The sequence below is a fragment of the Dromaius novaehollandiae genome, chromosome Z, assembly GCF_036370855.1.
Source record: "Dromaius novaehollandiae isolate bDroNov1 chromosome Z, bDroNov1.hap1, whole genome shotgun sequence".
Classification (NCBI taxonomy): domain Eukaryota; kingdom Metazoa; phylum Chordata; class Aves; order Casuariiformes; family Dromaiidae; genus Dromaius; species Dromaius novaehollandiae.
The window spans coordinates 82622150-82643358 of record NC_088132.1 but is presented as its reverse complement, the minus strand read 5'-3'; the positions used below and the strand labels follow the sequence as shown (position 1 = coordinate 82643358).

Here is a 21209-nt window from a genome sequence, read left to right as displayed (position 1 = left end):
AAAAAAAAAAAAAAAAACAATAAAAACAAGTCATGCTGTTTAGGCAAACCTAGGAGCAGATAGTAAGGGAGGAACTTTTGGAAGTTTTTTTAAATTTCCAGCAGATGAGCTGCAGCACATTTGTATACCAGATTTTGTACTTAAGATTGTGTAAGCATTAAGACCAAGGCAACATTTCCTATTAAACACCACATAAAATATTAGGCAAGACTATAATCTATCTTTCTTTCTATCAAGAAACTCAACCCTTCCAGCACTTGAATGCTAGGATTTTCACTTTGGCAAAAACCTGTAGTTCTCTGCAGCCGAGCTGTTTCCCTCACCCAACCACCTCCAAGAGTAAGTCACAACAGGATGATAGTACGATAAGTCTAGGCTGAAATAAACTCAAGAGACTTCAGTCGTTCAAGCACTGCAGTGACGGTGTAACATTCAACAGCGTGTAACTCCTGTGTATCACACAGCTCTGCTTGGTAGTGCAAGGATCCCATCACTGATACCTAAAGTAACTGCACGGCAAATTTCAGTGGGATGAGAAGGATCTTTACTGTCAGCTTTGAACTTTGATCTTTCTGTCTGTGGCTCGTTTTTTCAGCTCGTAATCAGACAAGCGCTGACTATATGGAAGAAAGCAACGTTCCCAGCGGTATCCGTGCTCCCGGTCTGCAAAACTCCAGCGAGTTTCTCCTTGAACCTGCTCTGTGGGCAACAAACCTGAAGCCACCGCTGGCCCAGAGCCAACGTTACAGTAATTTCCCATTTTCACCCGCATTTGCTGGCAGCACCGGAGCCGCTCAGCAGGCCGCAGGCCCCACCGCAGCCCTAGCCTGCCCGCCCACAGGGCCCCTGCTGCTGGGCGGTGTGTGGCGCCCCACGGCCTCCTGCCACGGGGAACCCCTTCTCGCCATGGGGCCTGAGCTCCATTTTACGTCCTTATTAATTGGACATATACTGTCGTCGGCGCTAATGTCGCCGCGCTCCCACTAGGTGTCACCATCACCCCGCGCCCGCCCCACCTGCCCACCCTCAGGCGCCTCGCACCGACTGCGCATGCGGAGCGCGGTGGCTTGACTGCGCATGCGCAGTGCTGCGAAATAACTGCGCATGCGCAGTGCTGCGGACCGGGTGCGTTCCTTCTCTCTGCGCTTGCGCGGGAGGGTTGCGGAGGGAGGTTGGGCTCCGCGCGCGTCCCCAGCGCTATGAGGTCACTTCCGCCGTTCCGCGTTGCCATAGCGGCGCGTCCCGGAAGTGGGGTGGTGGGCGGGCGGGCGGCCATGGAGGCGGTGGAGGCGCGGTGGCCCCGGCGTCACCGCGAGGTGATGGGGGTCGCCCCGCGCTCCTTGGCGCTGGTGAGAGGGGGCCGGGGGGCGGTCTGATCCTGTTCCGAGTGGGGCGGGGAGGCCGCGGTCCCGTTGCCCCACGCTGTGGGGCTGCTCCTCGGGGGGCACAGGGGCCTTGCGGCTTCCCGTGTGAAGGCCTGCGGGCCTCCCGTGTGAGGAGGGGGCGCTGAGCCCGGTGCAGCTGTGCTGAAGGCAGAGGCAGTGGGGCTTCAGCCTGTGACGGGGATGTTTGCGTAAGCCAGAGCCCGGTGGGGTACGATTTAAGCCAAAGGCTCGGTGACAAACAGGTTCCAGCTCCCTAAGCCACTTCATGCTCTTGTGCTGGTGTCATGCACTTGCTTCCAGTCAGGGCTTGTCCAGACATCAGCCTTAATTCACCACTGAACTCTGGTCATTTGGTGTGTTATACACTTCCTTGGTCACAAACTCATTTTAGAAAAGCAAGCAAACAGAATAACAGATTTATGTTTCCATCACTGAAATGTGCTTTCTCTTACAGCGAGCCAAGCCTCCTAAACAAGATGTATGTGAAAAACTTGTCTTGGCCTGCAGACAGAAGGAAAAGGAACGCCTTAAATACGTTGACTTCTCCATGCTGTACAGCAAGTATCGCAGTATCAATGAGTGGCAGGAGCACAGTGAACGCAGGCAACTGCACAACAGCATACAGAGAAGGGTGGATGAGACAATGCAGGCATATCTGGCAGGGACTGAAGACAGGAGAGAGAGGTAACACACACAGAGTTAATGTCTGCCTTACTAGTTTCAGCTTCACTGTATCCTTATAGGAATGATTACAGGGAAAAAAAACATTCAGTAAATCTCAGATCTGTATGTTAGACCGCGCATTGGGGCACTGTCTTTATTCTTCATCATGACGGAGAGCGTAGGTGTGCTTACTTGTCAGTCAAATGGTTGGAGCCCTTGGAGCAAACAGGAACCTTTTTGGCTCTAGTTACTGCTTCTAGGGCCTGAAGCAGTCACTGGAGATATATGTTCAAATACAGGAGCTGGTGCCATCTATATGGTGTTTATAGCCGTGTCTGCCACATGCAACAATAAGACTAGCGTTTTAGTACTTTCACTTGTGGAAAAAGAAATTTTAAAGAGAATGAAAAGTACTTTGATAAAAGTATGGGAAATTCTAATTGTTGGGTGTAATTGTGATTTTTGTTACAACCTCATTAAATTAATATTTAGTTCTACAAGTAATAGTTTGCAGGACAGGCAGTAGAAAAAAAATTTATTCAGAAGTAATTCAGAAATAATAAAGGTGAGGCATATTAGAATTTCACTACAGTGATCTGAGAAAATAGCCATATAGTTTAATTTCTTGTTTACAGTTTCATGCTAAGTGATTTTTGTGGCAAAGGTTATCAGTTTGGCATCGTGGTTTGACGTTCCTTCATAGAACAGGAATTGTATACGAATTTCATTCTTATTTAGCTGCTCAAGATCCCCACGCAGTCTTTGCAGTGAGACTCGGCTTAATGCAGCGGGTGTGTACGCAGTAAGAGAGTGCAGTTCAGTTTGCAGAACGAGTCGGTCTTTGGCTTTGCTGCTGTAACTCCCACCAGCTGTGCTTGTGCCTGTGTAGGCCTGTGGCACCGTAGCTCACGCAGTAGCAGGGACCTCCGCTTGCTTAGAAATGAGAGTGACTTGCTGGAGGTCACCGTGGGCATTAGGGCTGGAATTACTGAGTTCCTCGTTCTTAGCCCCAAGTTTCTTATTGCTAGAATTGATAATCAGTGATGTATATGAAAAATTGCCAATTTGACATAGTATTCTTGTTAAAGGACTATCAGGATGATTAGAGGAACTGGTTTATGGAGTGGCATTAAAATAAAATGAGGTTGAGAGAAGATGCAATGATAAATCTGTTAAGAAGAGGGCTAAATACCAGGGAGCGATTAAATTGAGGGATGACAATGGTACAAGATCAGACTGATATCAGCTGATGACAAATATGGACCGGAAATGAGAAGAAGGTGTTTAACAGTTCTGAAGCAACCTTGGAAACAGATTTGTAAGATAAGGAGCTTAAATTGTGCCAAGACAGAAACTGCTGTGCCCATAGAGGGGATCTTGTGGCATAACAGGAATGATCCCTGAGCTAAAATTCAAGTTTATAATATGGGGTTTGGACGTTCCCTGCTCATGCATTTGGAAGAAGTGGTGCAAGTAGCTCACTAACCATTTGTTGATTGCTTTTTTTGCACCGTATTTGTATTGTATTAGTCCTATGCCCGAGGTCTGCTGAAGAGGTCCTTTTTTAGCTCAGTTTGATCGTAGTTTTTCACATGCTATGATGTTTAAACTCCAAATTTAATTTGGTTCCCAGCCTAAAGGTCTAGACAGGTACTCTGGCATTATGTTTCTGATCCCTTTCTTTGAAAAATAGAAAAATGTGCCAGCATAATTTAATTGTATTAACTTTTAAAGCAGCAGTCTTCACAAAGATGCCCAAATCTGCATTCGCTAACAGCGTGACTGTGTTTTAGAGTAATGCTTCATTAAGATTAAATGACTTCTTTATCCTTTACTATGCTACTTGCATTTTCAAGAAAAATGGATATAAAAAAATCTGTATGTTGTGCTAATAGCTATTTATTGCTAGACTAATATCAGATATAAAAAGATGAATGATATATCCAAAACAAAGCAGCATAATGTTAGCAAAAAAAAAGGTTCCTTTGGCTTATCAATGGAATTGAATGAAAAGAGAAGTCTTTCCAAATAAAATATTACTGTACTTAACAAAAGAATTGTCATTCATAGTTATAAAGTCAAGATAGGGCTCTATGGAGTGGAAGTACTGATTCATCGGTGTGCTGATAGGATTTGCCACCACATAAGAAAACTAACAGTTGAGGTGCCTGCTTCTCTTGATTATATATAATAGGGTTTTTCTTCCTTTGTTGAACAGAAGTTCCTTTGGACAATTTCTATGGAGAACTGCTTCAGTCTGTTTGCATTCACAATAAGTAAACTAAAATTTATCAATTGACAGAGAAGGTTGTTTTAGCTGTTATTAAAATGTTTTCTTCATTATAGGCTTCGTGAACTTCTGGAGTCAGAAGAAAACAGGTACTTCACTGAGATGGAGTCACTTGAAGAAACAGTCCTGGAAAAACAAGCAAAAATGAGAGAGCGAGCAAAATTGCTGAGAGAGAAGAGAGAGCAAGAAAGACAAAAAGTGGTTACTGAAAAACGAGAGCAGCAATTCAGGTATCTCCGTAAAATATTTTATTAAATAGAATTTGGGTAAGTAAATACAAAGAAGCAATTTAACAGGCAGGTGACATCATATTGAGGAAGGAAAGGTACATGTGATTGAAATGATAGATACAAAGTTAAGGTGGTTTGGATAGAGGTGTGCAAGCTTTGCCCACTTGGCTGCTTGTCAAAAGTGGAAAGGTCTCAGGTAGTTTGCATACATTGGACAGGATTGTAGTCCTGATTTTTTATTAAAGGAATGCAGCATTGGAGACCCAGGATCCCAGTCTGCAATGCTGTAATGCTCAGTGAAATCCGTGAACAAAACTCCTCATTAATAGTGATGAAAGCAACAGGTACACAGAGCTGTCCTGTATCCGTTATTTAAGTGTTGAGATACCATGAAAAGATTCTTCCAAGTGTAGTATGGAAATCTTTGTCCTGTGCGAGTATCCCTGCACTTTCCCCTGCCAAATCAGCTCTTTTTGTAGCTTCTTGTTGGAGCATAGAGCTCTATTTCTGCTTTATACTTTGAGAGTAAGAAGAGCCCATGGAAGCTTAATGTGGCCTAAATGGACAATCTTAATTTTTCAAGGATCTTCTAAAAAGACAGTTTTTTACTTACTGTACACTTTTCAAGAGTTCTAATTGAAGCTAAGGTTTTCACGCAACCTGAAGTTCTGAGCCAAATCTTCCAGGATGTTGAGTTTGGCGATTTTATTTGATGTCATTAAGATTTGCAGGTGCTTATCAGGCCCTGAGGCCTCAGTGTGAAATCTGACCTGTTCAGTTCTTGGAAATCTGGTTTTCTGAGGAAGAGATGAAAATACTATTTAATGCAATTTAATTATCATCATTTGAAGAATCCTTCCCAAGCCTCCTACAGTGGTATGGAAATCCACAACACCTATTCCTTACTGTGGAGAGACTGGGGTGTTACATTTCACTTATGCATAAACTCTGATTACCTAATTTGGCAGATAAATGTCCTTTTCTTAAGTATGGTTTTTATTGACTGAGATTGATGTTGAGGCAGTATATGCAGTTCTAAATTCTCATGCTGGCTTGAAAATATGGCCTTCACAATTTACAGTCCCTAGCTTGTTCACAACCCTTAACCCAAAATGATTAAAATTCACTGTTAGGATGGTTTAGTGGAGATGTTTCTGGAGTGCCCTTTACTTTGTACTTGTAGCCAATCTTGCATACCAAGGAAGGGATTCAGCTTGAGATTTAGACACCTAAAAGTAGGTGTCTAAGTGTTGGTATTTCCATATTCACTGGATGTCTAAAATCCTGTTCTACTCAGTAGATCTCCATTGAGATCAGGGCAGTCAAAGAAGTCTAAGCACACCCTACAGTAGACGTATGCTGGTCTGGCAGCTGAACTGCACCCTGAACTCCACTGACTGTATTGACCAGATCCCCATCAACTAAAATGGGAATTTAGCTGCTTGGCTTATGTGTAGATTACCATTTTAGATGCCTTATTTTACGTGTTTTAATCACAAAATGAATTCTACCAATGAATGCCATCCTCTGAAAATATGTACTTAGACTTGCATGCTGCAGTTAGCTGTTTTAATATCTCAGGTCCCTGTTCTTCCCAACACAATTTAATCATCTATGGCTCATTCAGGGTCTCACAGGATCAATCCATCATCCTTCGACTTTTTCCAGTCTGTTGTTGGATAGGGGCAATATTCATGCCACGCTATTCCCCATGTACAAATGTTGCTGGAGCTTTTACAGTTGGCGCTCTGCTGTCTGCATATTTTTAGAGGATTTAGAGGCAGCCAAATCATCTTTCTTCATGGCTATTATGAAAGTGGCAATACTCGGTGAGTATCTTTGCAGATGAATCCTCATCCTACAATGCACAGAACCTTTTCCTTTGACTGTGCTGACGTAGTGGAAATATGTATCTATAGTCAGATTCTCCCTCCTTCTCTCCCTCTATCTAAGCACTCTCAAATTTTACTCAAAGGTCCCTGTAAAATAAAGTGTAGTAAAGCCAGCTGAGGAGTTTGACTTCTCTGTTGACCTCTCCTTATGAAGCCAGATTATCTTTCTTCATGTATGGGCTTAGTAACATTTTAAAAGTCTTTTCTTCCCTTTTTTCCAGTGAGAAAGGAAGTTTCTACTGTGATAATAGAAGATAACAATCTATTTAGAATCTAATATCTGAATCTGAATATATTAGTCTTCTCTAAGTCAGCCCAAACATGTTGTTCCCCACTGCTACTTGTCCCTTTCTTTCCCAAACTCTGCTGGTCCATACAGAGATCTGGAAGCGGGCTTTGCTGCACAGGAGACCGGGGCAGAAAAAGGCACTGAGTACTTCTGCTTTCTCTATATCATCCATCACTAGGTGGTATCCCCATCCATCAGTGGATCCATGTTTTTCTTGAACTTCCTTTTGCTGCTAGCATATCGGTGAATTGTTTCTTGAAATCTTTTGTTGCCTGCTCTGTTTCCACCTCTTACATGTCTCTTTAGGTGTTTGACCTCATGGAGAAGCCCTGTGCTTCCAAGCGGGCCTTGTGCTGACCTGGATGTAGAGGCTGCTGCAGGCCAGAAGGGATGTCTGCTCCGACTGGGGCCGGAGATGCTGCCTTTGGCATGTTGTCACCATTTGTAGGTGCTTTTTACCCATGAGTGGTGCCCTGTGCGTGCCCTGCCTTAACATGCATGACTTTAACGTGCGTTCTTCACAGCGGCTGCTTGCTGGCACTCTCTAGGTGCTGGATAAATAGGAAGCATGATGCAAGTCTGGTCTGCCCCTCTGCAAATTCCCAGCTTGCTAGGGTGAAGGGCTTTGCCACTTGCTGGGCAAGTCCCTTTGTTTCAGATATTCTAAGATACCTGTTGCTGGCAACGCTTTCTCCTAGTTATCCCAACATCTGCATGAGTTTGGGATGAGATGGAAAGTGAAGGGAACACATGTGGAAGAATGAAGTGTTTGAAGAACTGGTAAACATTGCAGCATGACCCCCTCATGTCTTCGGAAGGTCCTTATAATCCACAGTGATACTAATCTCTGCTCTTCTGGGTCCTGGTATTTGTTAAAACGTATTGGTTTAAAGCAGTTTTAAATATGTCACTGGTACTTTTAATTACATGAGCAGATTGTCCTTCCTGAGGCATTGTTTATTCTGAGTTAGCGTGCTTGTAGTATCCTTCAAAGCAGAGAAGCCGTCATCCCCTCTCCCAGTCTTTTTTTAACTCAGTGATTTATTTGCCCTGCCTAAAATAAGACCCGTCAAAACGCTGAATCCCATTATCACCAGTTACATAATGTAGAAAAATTTATGGCCCTGCTTTGAGCGGGGAGTTGGGCTGGATGACCCGCAGAGGTCCCTTCCAACCTCTGCTATTGCATGGTTTTATGGCTGCAATAAGCTCTTTGTAGAAAGCTAGTCTTAAACCCCATGCGAAAAGATGATTTTCAAAATTTGGTTCTAGTTCAGGGGTTTTGGTGGGACAGCCAGTCTTTATTAGCAATCACAGTACACTTCTGAATGTATCCTGTAGTACATAGGAGCAGGAGAGGGCAAGCCAGATAAATCCAGTGCATCACATTCAACTTTGAGAAAGGGAAGGATGTCAAAATGAGGCAATTAACAAAAAAAAATTAAAAGGAGCAGTCTAAAACGCAAGAAGCCTACAAGCAGTTCGGAGGTTGTTCAGAAACACTAGACGCCAAAGTATGCTATAATTTGAAAGGAAAAGAAAGCTTTTCAGTAAAGTTCTTCTCTATATGGCTCAGTAGAAATATTAAGGAGGCTGTCACTGGGAAAAGACTGGCACTTAAATATGGAACGTTTGTCCATATGGAGAGAGTAGGAAAAGCTCATAAAACATGGCAGGTCATATGTGAACAGGAAGCTAAAAGGGCTAAAAAGAATTATGAAAGCACCTTTTAAAAAGGTTAAGAGCTGATAATGATTTATTTTACTATATTAAAGCGGAAAGCTAGCTAGGCACTGATGGTACCATTTTGTCACAAGATGCAAAAGAGGCACTCGGTGATGATCGGACCATAGCAGAAAATGGATTCTTGGCATACGTTTTCGCTGTTGAAGATTTGGGGGAAATTCCTGCCCCAGTGCATTCTTTGCAGCCACTATGTTGGAGGAACTAGATCAGTTTGAAGTAAATGTAAAAGAAGATGAGATCCAGGATATAGTCCCGGGAGTCACCCGGACGCTCTGGCGTGCATCCTGTGGCCCAGAGGAGCTTGAACGTCCTTGCAGCAGGATGCTGTGGGGGTAGCTGGTATCAGCAGGTCCGTAGAGAGATGAGGCAAAGTCATGGACTACAGAGCCATAAATAGATAGTAAAGGGAATAGACAGGGATGTGATGTACCCGTAAATATCCTTAATACAACAGTTCTGGATGCTGGGGGGCTACGAGGTAATGGACCACAGTGTGGCCAGATTTGTGGGTTCTGCCTAACTGGCATCTCCTGTTGCCGCTGGCAGAGACGGAGCATGGGGCTAGATGGACCTTATGTTGTTGTATGAAATGCTGTTAGAGAGCTATGTGGAAATAAGCTCTAGAGGATGAAAAGGCTTGGGTTTGGACGTGGTGGGAAGGGGTGGCACGTTTTACTCGTGGGTTCGAGCACCAGAGCAGTCATTTATCTGCCACTGGGTGACACCTGGAGCTGGCTGTGCCTAAAGCAGAATGGATGTGTGGTTGGGAAGAATGGATGGGTGGGAAGAAGGTCAAAATTCCTTCCCAAAGGAGGTAAGGATTAAGGAATCATTTGGGGGGAGGTGGTAAGAGACGAGCTGAATCTTGGCCATCTGTCTCTGATAGGTTTGGGTTATTAGGGGGAAGTAGTAAGTACTCATATTGCGGGTGCTCGTGACCATGACTTATGGAACAGGAGCTTACTAAAGAACTGGATCCACAAGCAGAAGGCTGTAAGTGTGTCACAGCCTGTCATCTAGGGCACACCCAGAGGAACCCCAGGAGGTCACGTCAGTCGTAGCGAGACGTGCACATGTTTTCCTGTTCCTCTGTCTCAGAATTTTACAGCTGTGTTGAATCTCTCTCTAATGCCTATTAGAGACTTCATATTTCTCTTAACTTTAAGCAAGGCACTCCCTTCTTTTGCAGATACTGATTCTTAAACCTGAGGTATAGGAATGTTAGTCTGAGGAAATGTTCCTTAATGATATATTTAAAGAAAATTACAACATCTTAATATGTGCATAAATCACATAGTACATCCTCTTTATCGTGGTAACATCAGAAGCATCCATATAGAGAATGTCGTTATCACAGTGGCTTCGTACCACAGCTATAAAACAAATAAATAACTGGGGGTGGGGAGTTGGGATAAATGTAGTTTCTGTCTTTGGGAAGTGGCTACATGGAGGCCAGAATTTGAATGTTAAGAAGCTTAGCTTAGCAAAGCACGGAGTAGAAACAGCCATCTGGGGGAGCAGATGTTTATAGATTGCTTTAAAAGCTGCTTGGAAGGAATTATTTTGATGAAATCAAGCAATTACAGAGTTATTTTATATTAAAATTCTAACTGTGCCAAATTCTTATTCATTTAACTTCTCTTTCCCTCTGAGAATTCAATTGCACTGAGGTTAGCTTAAAATCATGAAAAAGAATAACTGATTTTTTTATTCTTTCAACTGCTGAGGGAACTTTGAACCCATTGTGTTAAGGTAATGTAGTTATTTTTAATGGGATGAGACTTCAGATCTGAAGAATGGTACGCTTAGAGCATTTTAGAAATCATATTCTTCATGAATGCCGATTAGTTTTGTTGCCACTAATCACCATTAATTTCTACTCAGAAGTTGGACCAACGTTTGGTTGGAGGAGGCAGTGTCCTAGGCTTGGGGGAGAAAAGTGCTGTCTGCAGGAGGTTTTATCTTATAGAGACTCAATGTTGGCGAAAGTGGATGTGATAGATTATTATTGTTTTTTTTTTCTCAGTTAGAAACAGTTAAGAGGTTAGAAATACCTTCTCTGAAATATCAAGCAAAATGTGAATTTTTGTTTCCGTGGCACTGCTCCCCTTTTTATTGCTCGTGTACCGCGCTTAGCACCTTTCACCGCAGCCTCTGTGGCATCAGGCACTTTACAAACAGGGAATGGAGAGAGAGGTGCCTCTGGCCCCAGCAGCGTACGGCTGAACCATGAGGCAGAAAACAGTGGATGCTGACAGGAAGAAAACGTGGTGAGACCTCTGCTTTTGCATGAAATTACAGGTCCCGGCTGGTGCTATTTGGCTGTATCTCACTCGTGCGGCACCAAGAGACAGCAAGGTGTAGCAGTCCTTCCCCTCTGCAACCTCAGCTCTGCTTTTGCTCCCCTCCGCTGTAGGTTGGACCATTTGGGCAAAGCAGCGGTGTCCGATAAAGAACCCGTTGTTTCTAGGCTATGGAAAAATCTTGGTGCTAGTTGTTAGACCGGGAATGAGTTATACACCAACAGTCTCGTCCTATTTTGCTAAACGCTTGCCCTGTTTGCCTCATTGCTCTTCTTTGTGAGATAGGTGTCTTGCAAAATTTGAGGAAGCAAGAAAATTATGGACTGCTCCAATCAGAATCATCCACCACGGAGATATCGTGCGGTCTTCTTGGAAAGCTGGGAATATGTAAGAGGTCACGGGCTTAAAAGATGTATGAGAACGCATCTTGTGTACTATGTGCTGTAGAAGTAATCCTGCTAAGTCTGGGGACGCAGAGTGAGTGAGCTACACCTAGCAAAGGGTTTAGGAATAGGAAGGATTCAGCAGCTGGCCTCGGGTTGAAGCCATGCGTCGACATGGTTTGTATAGCCCCCGTCGAGGTGTGAACCCATGGTATCTGGCCCTGGATAGAACCAACAGGAGAATTATTCTCTGCATCCAACCCCAGGTCAGGGAATATATACGTATAGATGGGCATGGATGGAGATGCAGCTGTATTGGACTTAGGAATCGTTTGGGAAAGTGAAGACTGTGACACTGAGCCCCTTACTCTCACGTGAGGATGTGGCAAAGGCGTTCTTGGTGAGGGGTCCTGAACCACTGGGGGAGGAATATTCTTGATGTATACAGACAAGGATTACATTTTTATGACTGACTTGTCACTTTTCTCCCAGTGACTAAAACGCAGACGTTGCATCTCACAAAACTAATCCTTTTTTAGTTTTACTATTAAACCTATGTGATGTTGGGGTGAGAGACAGAATTGGGATGAAACCAAAGAGCTTTGGGAAGTCTGCCTTCCTGAACATAGCGATTTAATAATGTGTGTGGACGGTTTGGGAGGTCCTACATCCCCATATTTATTTGGGGAATTCCTGCCACCCTGCGGAGGGGTCACTGCAATGGTTTGTGCTTGGCTCGGGGCCTGCAGGAGCACCCGTCCTGCAAGGAGCGGACTGCAAAGCCAGGGAGTATGAAAAAGTAAAATGCTAAAAGTCTTATTTCAGTGCTGGCAAATTTAATTTTGCTTTTAAGTTTAAAAAAAAAAAAAAGGCAGCCTTGGGTAATGGAATTCATTCAGATTTTGTTTTATTGTAGGTATGAAAATTAAATAACCAACCTGATGTTGAGAATTATAATACAATGAGATAGTTGCTTGATGAATATTTAATATTTTTGCTCTATAGAATTGTCAGATTAACATTGCATAAAGTAAAAATATTTCACATTGTACAAATAACTACTGCTGTCTCACAGTGGTTCCAGATTCGGTCAATGATTTCTTATGATGCCTGGTATGAATTCTTAAACAGCATTGCAACAATCTGTAGAAGATGATTTCTTTCAGCATGAAGTAATTTGAGATTTTTTTACTTGACAGCATGCATGTGTGCTTATCACACATCCTTAATGCTTATAGATATCCACTGTTATCTGTTCCTTTCACATTTTCACTTTATGAAAATCTATATCCTCTTTACAGAATGGAATTAAAATGGTTGTGTGCTGTTCAAATTAAATTTTGTTTGATCGCGTATGTTGATCTCCACAGTGCTTTGTTTGTAAAAATGAAAGCGGACAGCGTCTGTAAACAGTTGCATGCTCTTCAGCTGAAGGTAAATATTCACATATATGAAATCCCATTGTAGGGAGTAAATGAAAACTAAAAGCTATATTACTTGTTCGATGAATAACTAGCTTCTCCAGGGTTTTACTGCAATTTTTATGAACTATCCCACAAAACTTCATACAAAATTAATAAAATTCTGGCGGCTGCTGTTTAGCAGTGTGACATAAATTTCTGCTCTCGGAGTAGTTCCTGAATGTGACTGAGCTTTCGAGTGACTAGTAAACCTAGTCTAAGTCTTCGTTTGAGTAAAGGACAATTTAAATGTTGGAACGTGTGTAGTGTTAAATATATAAACACAAATGGAAATACACGCCCTGCTCTTCAACTGATTAATGTCAAAATCTCCATCAAAACAGGCTCTCTGTGACTCCTTAGGCCTCCCGAGGAGTCGGCGTCGGAGCAGGCGTAGATGTTCGCATCCGGAGCTGCAGTCCTACGCGTTTGGGACCCTCCATCTCTGACACACCACCAGACTTTATTATTATTATTTTGTTTTACATCTTATTTTGCCATTCAGAGAACAATGCCAGGAGTTTCGCACGTGGTGGGTGCAGAAGCACCAGAGGGAAGTGTGTGCAGACCGACTGGCCCAGCTAGCTCTTAAGGAGGAACTGAAAAAGCAGCAGCAGAAGGAGCAGCAAATGTTTGCCGAACTTTGGGAAGAGGATAGGCTGGCCAAGGAAAAACAGGAGGCGGTGGATATGCAGAAAGCAGCGGAACAGCATCGAGAAGTGCTGAGCGTACTCGGAGCCCAGGTAGCTGTGCTGAACGCTCACAGAGAGGAAGCAAAGCGGCTGAAGGAAGAGGAGGCTCGCTTGCTGGTAATTTCCATATCGTTCTCAATTCAGCGGTCTCCGAAAGGCCTCCCTAATGACAGGCTTAGTAGACATTTAGATTAATCCATACCTTATTTGTATTTTCACTGATTCCATTAGTATCTGAGACGCCCCTATTATGCTAAGCCTCTTTTCCGGAGCTGTGGCAAATGCACTCCTGTTTACAGAGGGAAATACATCTCTTGAAATTTAGCATGTAATGGAATTGTAGCATTCAAAGCCTTGGGGAGCCTTTGCGGGAAACGTGAGAGGTTTTCCAGCTTTTGCCAGACATCTTTGCAATTTTCTTACTTCCAGTTTCCGGTGGGATAGCTAGAGACTCTCGCGTCCCAGCCGCAACACACCCCAGGTCTCAAGGCGAGCCACTGAACCGAACCGCAGCCCCCGGGCGACATCTCCCAGCTCGTTCTCACTCTCCTCTTTCCCAGCAGGAAAAGTCTGATCCAGGGCTGGTGCTGGAGCTGGCCGGGAGCAGAGGCAGCTGAGCCCTTGAGCAGGGAGAGGTTGCAGGGCCCGTTGGTGCACACAGACGTAGCTATGAGGAGGGGTGTGTTTGTGTGTGTGTGGAAAATCCCAACTGCTTATGCAATAGGGCTTTCCTTGCCCCTACTTCTATTTTTCACAGTTACGTGGTTGCATTGCACCGTTCTGTGGTCACTAATGTAGGCGGCAGCAATGTTCTGCAGGTGTAGACACCGCCGCTGACTGAATTTCAGAATCAACACCCATTTTTAAAGCCCAGCCTTTAACAGATACAAATTGGCAAGCAATGCTGAAGCTCTTTCACCTATTGGAGCTGGCTGGTGGCGGGTGCTGCATTGTGGGAAATATTTGGCTCATTTAGCTCAACTGTTCTGGCTACTGCCCTCTTCTCTTCTCATCTTCCTCTAAGCGTAGGCCTGGCTTAGTTGTGTTAACTTTGGTGGAGCTCACTAATTCACAGTACTCAGCGTTGACTTAATGAGTTATGGGAGCCTGCTTGGTTCAGGCTCGGTCCTCATTTTTTAGATAGCCTGTGTGAGCAGTATTCGTGTTGCTGTTATTCACATGTAGCAATCAAATGATCACGCAGGGTACTCTGAGGTGTTCAGAGCTGATATTGGCAGTTGTGAACTCCATTTCTTTTTAGAAATAATGACAATAATGAGTCTCCAGCTCTGAAGATCTTGGCTGTAAAAGAGCAGAGTCCTTACCACAAGCTAGACTGCGATGTTTCACTTGTTTAACAACATATAGAAGAAAATTCTTTTAACAACTTCTAAGGCACTGCCAGTCCTCTCAGGCAAAAAACATTTCTTAACTGGCCTTTTCAGAAAAATGGTACTATAACAGAAGACTTTGTAGCTTCCCCTGAAGACAACTGCCTTGAGCTCTGTGAAGGAGAGCAGTTTCTGGTAAAATGGTATAATCTCTGAAAAAAGCTCTTTCCAAAGGATCCATAAAGGAGAGTTTGTTTTGAAAATAGGGCGTAATCCTTTTTCCGCAGAAGAGCGATGTGACAGATGGCTGCATTACAAGTATCTCAGCAGAGTCTGTAGCCTCTAATGATCAGAGGTTTCATCAGAGTTAAGGACAGGCAATGGACAGCTAAGCATGTCTGTGTACAGCTGCTTTCTGCTAGTTCTTGCAATGGAAATAGCTTTTTTAAGGAAGGAAAACTTGCTTTCCTGGCTGTATGCGCGCGCGCACACACACACACGACAAGTTTCTGCCATGGCATTTCAGTGCTAGCTTGCAAAAGGATCGTTGGTAACAATTTCTTTGCACATTTACAACGTCGTAGTAATGCTTCATTTAAACTTTAATAGAAAAAGCACAGTGGATCCCATCCTTACCAACTCTCATACAACTCCACTGATGTCAGGATTCAGCCGAAGACACGTATGCCATATTGGCAGCTTCTCCAGTAGTCTGCTACCCATTCCCACCTTCTTTCCTTCTTTACTGTTCAAAGTCTTTTGGATTACTTATTCACTGGCTGAAAATACAGTGAGTTTCAAAGCTGTTTTACCAGCTTCTGAAAGTGAATCTGGCCTTTCAGACAGAGCCTCTTCCACCACCCCGGGAAGACAGCAATGTCAGCTTTGGCTTTGAAACCCTGCAAGAGTCAGGGTGGGTGTTTTATGTCCAGCAGAGCAAGGTATGTTCCTTAGGAAGCACAGCTTGTCCTCCCACCTGCAAAAGATTAGAAAGGCTGTTTATAACAAACCTGCTGATGCATTTTAGAAGATTTATTCACATCATGAAAGAGCCATTTTATTTAAAACTAGGTTAACAAAAAACAGCATGTACCCTCAAGACAGCTAAGATGTGGTTCCTGAGACCTGCAGGTAAGTTAATGGTGACCCCATACTGTGTTACTATGATGTCTGAGTGCAGTTGTGCTTGTAAACTTACTCAAATGCAGGATGTGCAGGAATTTTACCAAGTTACTTTATTGATTCTACATGGTATTTTTTGGTGAAATAATCTTGTGTGTATATCTATATATCAGTAACAGCCATTAACATATACAGCATATATAATATACACAGTTATGGGGAGGAGAGGATGGCTCCGCTACTGGTTAGTGGTTACAGCTGTGTATAAGGGGTTGGATATGGATCATATGTGTTGCAATTCTATTAATTTCTCTAAAGAGATGACTCTATCCCCCTGAAGTATTTAGAGAGTCAGGTATTCCAGTATTTTGGTATGAAGCACATGTGATAATTAAAGAGAAAATCCTGAGTTCTAATGAATGATATGCTAAAATGTTCATGCTTTAACAACTCTAACAGATGACACTAATACTTCCAAAATCCTCTAATATCAGTAAGAACGGCTTTTAATATTTATCTTCTCTCTTCTGTGTTCCAATCAAACAAATCCTACCTATCATTTTGTTTGAAGTTATATGATGTTTTTCAAGTTGGCTGTTTTTATTGCTGTAGGAAAAAGAAAAGCAACTGCTTAAAGTGGAAAATGAACGACTTCAGATGGAGAAATTGCAGAAGCAGAAGGAACACAGGGACATGTTGGTCAGTGCAGCCCAGGACAAGATGAAGCGTCTTAATGAAGAAAAACAGGAGGAACTTGCCCTAGATATGAAGAACCTAGAAAAAACCCTTCAGGAATCCCAGGGAGGCACTGAGGAGAAAAGGAAAAGAAAGGTAAGGGCAAGAGATGTTCATTTCAAAGTTTGGGGCAATACCTCACTTGGACTAATTTGGTGGCTGTTAGTGGAACTGTGCAGTATAAATGAAGTTGGGCACAAGCCCTCTTCTCTGAACAAGGGGATTCTTTTGTTGTGTTGCCTGTTGCCTCTCCTGCTGCCAGCACTCTTACCTCTCTGAAGAAGGCTGCTATCCGCTGCAATCACGGTGAGTACTTTAAAGCTTGTTCTGCACTCTGCAAGGCTGCAAGGTTAGACTGAAGGAGAGGGCTCCCAGGTAAGCTTGGAAACTTGTCCCCCCTATACCAATTTCATTGTGTATAAATTACTTGACCTTTTGGGGCTTTATACTGTGTGGATGTAATGGAGATGAGCAAAATTTTTCTGTTTCACGGACCTAATTTATTAAATATTTGTAACTGCAGAGGAAAGTAAATATTTAACCTACTCTAATGCATTAAAATACTAAGAAACAGTTTTAAATCTTTAATTATTACCTAGATATAACTGTAGTTGAAGAATAAAAGTGAAAGCTTTTGCCTGCCACAGCATGACTTGAATTCAGGTTTTTATATTGCTACAGAAGTGTCACAAGCAACTATTGCCTCATTTTATGTGGTACTTCTTGGTGTTCATTTTTGTTATAAAAAGTTAAGAACATTTTTCTGCAGAAGAGGAGGGCATCTTGGTTTTATTTTTACTCTAAAAATATATACTGTGTTTTTAAGCAGATTGGTTGTCATTAACAACTGTAACCTGCCCTTCTTTATTCCTGGCAGAAAAGATGCCACTGCCACTGTCTGCAGCTATTTCCTTCAGGTTAGGCTCAAGACTTTGCATTAAATATCTTGGAGATGCCGTGAAAACATGGCTGTGTCTATCACTTCTTAAATTTAAAACAAGTAGATTGTCCAACGTTGGGGTGAAAACAGGTCTCGAGGTACCTTTAAGACGGAGCAGGGAGCTGTATTCCTTATTCTGCTCAGGTATTTAGAGGGTCTTGCAGGTTAGAAAAGTGGTATCAACTTCTTCCATAACCACCAGTTATTTAGACCTGGGGACAAAATTAGCAGAGCTGAAATTTAAAACTCCATCGGCTTCCATGGTTTCTGATGTAGGTGGGGTGAAGTTGTCTGGACAGCTGTGGAAAGTGTTTGCCAAATTTCTGTGCTGGAGGCAGCCGAACTGCTAGCGGGAGAGCACAGCTCTCTATCGCTGCGTGTGTTCGGCTCTCGCACTGTTCTCCAGGCGTTGGCTGTTGGCCAGGGGACAGATGCTGCACAGCTCTTTCTGCAACAGGGCCCTGACCAGAGATCTCTGTTCCCAGCCCCAGTTCCCACATTGACTACAAACCACCATTTCTCTTCACTTTTTTGAAATGCCCAGTTGAACTCGTTTACTCAGATCTGCAAATGTCCGTGTGTTTGCAGCAAGAGCTTTTCAAGGAGCAGCAGACTTACCGGGCACACCTGGCACAGCAGCTGGAGGAGGAGAAACAGCGAGAAAAAGAAGTGGACAAGCTCCTCGATGAGGAGAGGGCGAAGGTTTGGGCCAAGAAGGCTGAGCAATTGCGCTTAGAAAAGGAAGCTAGAAAACAGCTACTGAAAGATGTCCTGGACACAAGACAACTGCAAATTGAGGAGAAGGGTAAGTAGTAACAGTGCCCTGTCTGTGCACTGAACCGGGCTCTTGCTACGTGAGGGCAGGGGCAGAGGGAGTACAGCACGCTGCTCCTGGGAGGACTGTCTGGCCCGGCGTGCATGGGCTGCATGGATGAATGTACAACAGTGCTATTGTCTCTGAATCGACTCCTGAAATTTTACTCCTTACACTGATTTCTCATTGCTATTACCAGAACAAAGCCTAGTAAAGTAAGGATTGCATGAGCATGCAATCATTATTATTAATTACATTATTATTATTATGAAGGTCTGAATGTGAAATCTTTTCTTAGCGATAAAAAACAAATAGGCTGAGAATGTCCTTCATATTGTTTGTGTGCCTCTCCAGAATCAACAAAGCTCCGGCTTGCTATTTAGGCCACTTGGCTTGAATACAGTCTCACTGTCCCTTCAAGCTTATCAAGGCTAAGTAAGTATCTTCTAAAAGTATATTTTTTATTTTTTGCAGTGGTGAGAAATGCAAAGGAGCAGGAAGAACTCGCCCAAGAAAGGAAGCTGCTAGCTGAAGCGATCACAGAACTCGGACGTATAGAAGAAGAAAAATATGCAAGGTATTTTTCTTTTATGCTGCTGGTTCCTTTCATTGCAGGCCAACCTTTTAAACTTCCAAGTTGGCTAATTCTCCTTTTCAGCTAACTGTGCAAGAGAGCACAGAGAGGCTCTGCTACAAAACCTAACAGCTCCAAGCTGCTCAGTAGCAGCCCAATTACATTGCAATTGGTATTAGATTACCAACTCTGATCTCATCGTACAAATAATGGTATTTCATTACATACACTTGTTTTGGGCTCTTTGGACCATCACGTGACTTACGCTGATCATGTTTGGTAAACACATCCCCTGCTACTCTGAGCTGTTATTAGGAGTGGCTGAGGTTTGGGGAAGAGGGTGTAATGAAAGGTTAGTTCATTACTTACCTAGGAGAATTTGGGCGTTCAGGCTTATTGCTGAACTCCTCCCACGCACCTCCCTTGAACAATAGTGCAGTCAGCCATGAAAATACCAGACTAGCACACATCGCCCTGTTCCACGGGCCTCTCGTTGCCTTGCTGTTCCTCAAGGCAAGAATTTTGTTATTCGCAGTAGCTGAAATGTACCTCTGGGTGTCATGCCAATCCTAGGGCAAAGCACCTTTATTTCACTCATTCAAATACCTTTTGGTACTTCTGCCCGTTCTTGGCACATGGGAGCAGGAGGTCAGCAAGTAGCTCCTTCCAGAGCTATTATCTGTTGCAGCTCTGATAGCTTTATCGCTGCCAATCTCCTGGGGATGGCAGAAATCCTGCCCTGTGGAAGTAAACATGCAGGACTTCACTTTGGATATGCTTCACTTCACGCAAAGATGGCGTTTCGTGGTGTCAGTAGGTGCCATGTGGTTCAGCCTGTGTTGTGTTAGCACACAAGTTTTGACTAGGCTGCTGGCATTGAAGCATCTACGTGATTCCTGCTCTTGAAGCGCCTGAGCACGTAGGTAGACTTCCACTGCCGCGCCAGCGGGTAGTGAAAGCAATACGCGGCTCTGGAGGTAGAGTGCAAGGCTGATTTCTTCTGACAGCCATCTCCTAGCGTATCAGCGCAGTGCTGTAGCAGGGGCCTGCACCCTTTCTTCCCTGTCGGAAGCGCGTCGTCGTTATCTCCGGAGCGAGGGAGTGGAAACTGGGTGTGAGGATGCCACAGCAGTGAGCCACAGCTAGGAAAGGGCTGAAAGCCGACATGCTCGTTCTCTGTCTTCTCCTTGCCCCTAGGGTGGGCAGAGAAAGCATGCTGAGTACGAGGGGTTCTTCTTGCTCTTTTAATTTTTTTTTTTGTTAAGCACTGATTTTGCAGTCTGCTCTGTAAGAGACAACAGAATGCAATTCATGCTCCAAAGAACTTCAGGTTAATTAACAATGTCGCATTTGTTTAATAGAGTAGCAGTTACTGTTAACTCCTAACAGGCGTTTTGAATAGTTCTTTGGTCTAAGGATGCACGTTAACAGATAAAAACACGAGTTATTTATTTTTGACACGTACCTCATAAATAAGTTATTCATATGTCATTTCCAGAAAAGTAAAGGAAGCAAAAGAATACCAAGAGCAACTCAAGGCTCAAATCGCCTATCAACAACAAGCCCGTGATGCTGAGGAAGAGGAGAAGCAGCGAGAATATGAATCAGCCCTGGCAGCAGAGAGAGCTTACCAAGAAAGGATAGAGGATATTCTAGCAAGGCCTTCGGTGACACTAGCAGAAACCCATCCCTTGAGAAGAAGACTCACGTCTAGCACGCAAGATCACTTATGATATTCTAGCTCACTCTAGACTGCATTTAAAAACATTTTTCTATGGGTGTTTATAACTGATTCTAATTAGGAGGTCCCTGTCCCCTGTTATGCTCAAAATACTTCACTGGCAAGTAGAAAAAATGTGATATTTTAAAGGTTATTTTCTCCTTATTGGATTTTCTTTGACAAAATGATTGATCCAAATCAAAGTGTTTGACATTTTTAATATAAGAACATTGTTCATTCTCCATAGTGCAATAATGTATTATTATGGCATGAATGATATGCAGGCATTCCTTAAAATCTGCAAAAAGAAACTTTGCAGAAAAGTTCCAACCGACTTTTATTAAAATGCCTTTCAAATGGCAAATATTTGCAAACCTTTCCTTTTTGTATTTAGACAAAAGGCACTTGGTGATGCATCTTCATTTTCCTTGTTAAATATAAAATGATGACTCTATTTTACTATGGCTAGACAGTAAAGAACAAATATAGCTTTATATGTATTTGATAGCTTTTGAATGATCTGTGGGATATCAGATTCCCTAAGCTAGTCTGTGAGGTCTTTGCTCAGATTTACCTGTGCAAGGCTAAGGTCATTCTCTTTTTTGCAAAAAAAGGTTGTTATTTATCCTGTTGGTGGCAA

General features: G+C 43.2%; 1 protein-coding gene across 1 annotated transcript; it reads left to right on the top strand.

Annotated features, from left to right (window-relative positions):
- Nucleotides 1–1213: 1213 nt before the first annotated feature.
- LOC135325154 (cilia- and flagella-associated protein 53-like) lies at nucleotides 1214–21069 on the top strand. Its single transcript, XM_064502850.1, has 8 exons — nucleotides 1214–1349; nucleotides 1840–2069; nucleotides 4395–4568; nucleotides 13147–13450; nucleotides 16399–16617; nucleotides 18050–18266; nucleotides 18750–18852; nucleotides 20348–21069. The coding sequence occupies exons 1-8, from the start codon at nucleotides 1275–1277 to the stop codon at nucleotides 20580–20582; spliced, it is 1557 nt and encodes a 518-aa protein (XP_064358920.1). The 5' UTR covers nucleotides 1214–1274; the 3' UTR covers nucleotides 20583–21069.
- The last annotated feature ends 140 nt before the right edge of the window (nucleotides 21070–21209 follow it).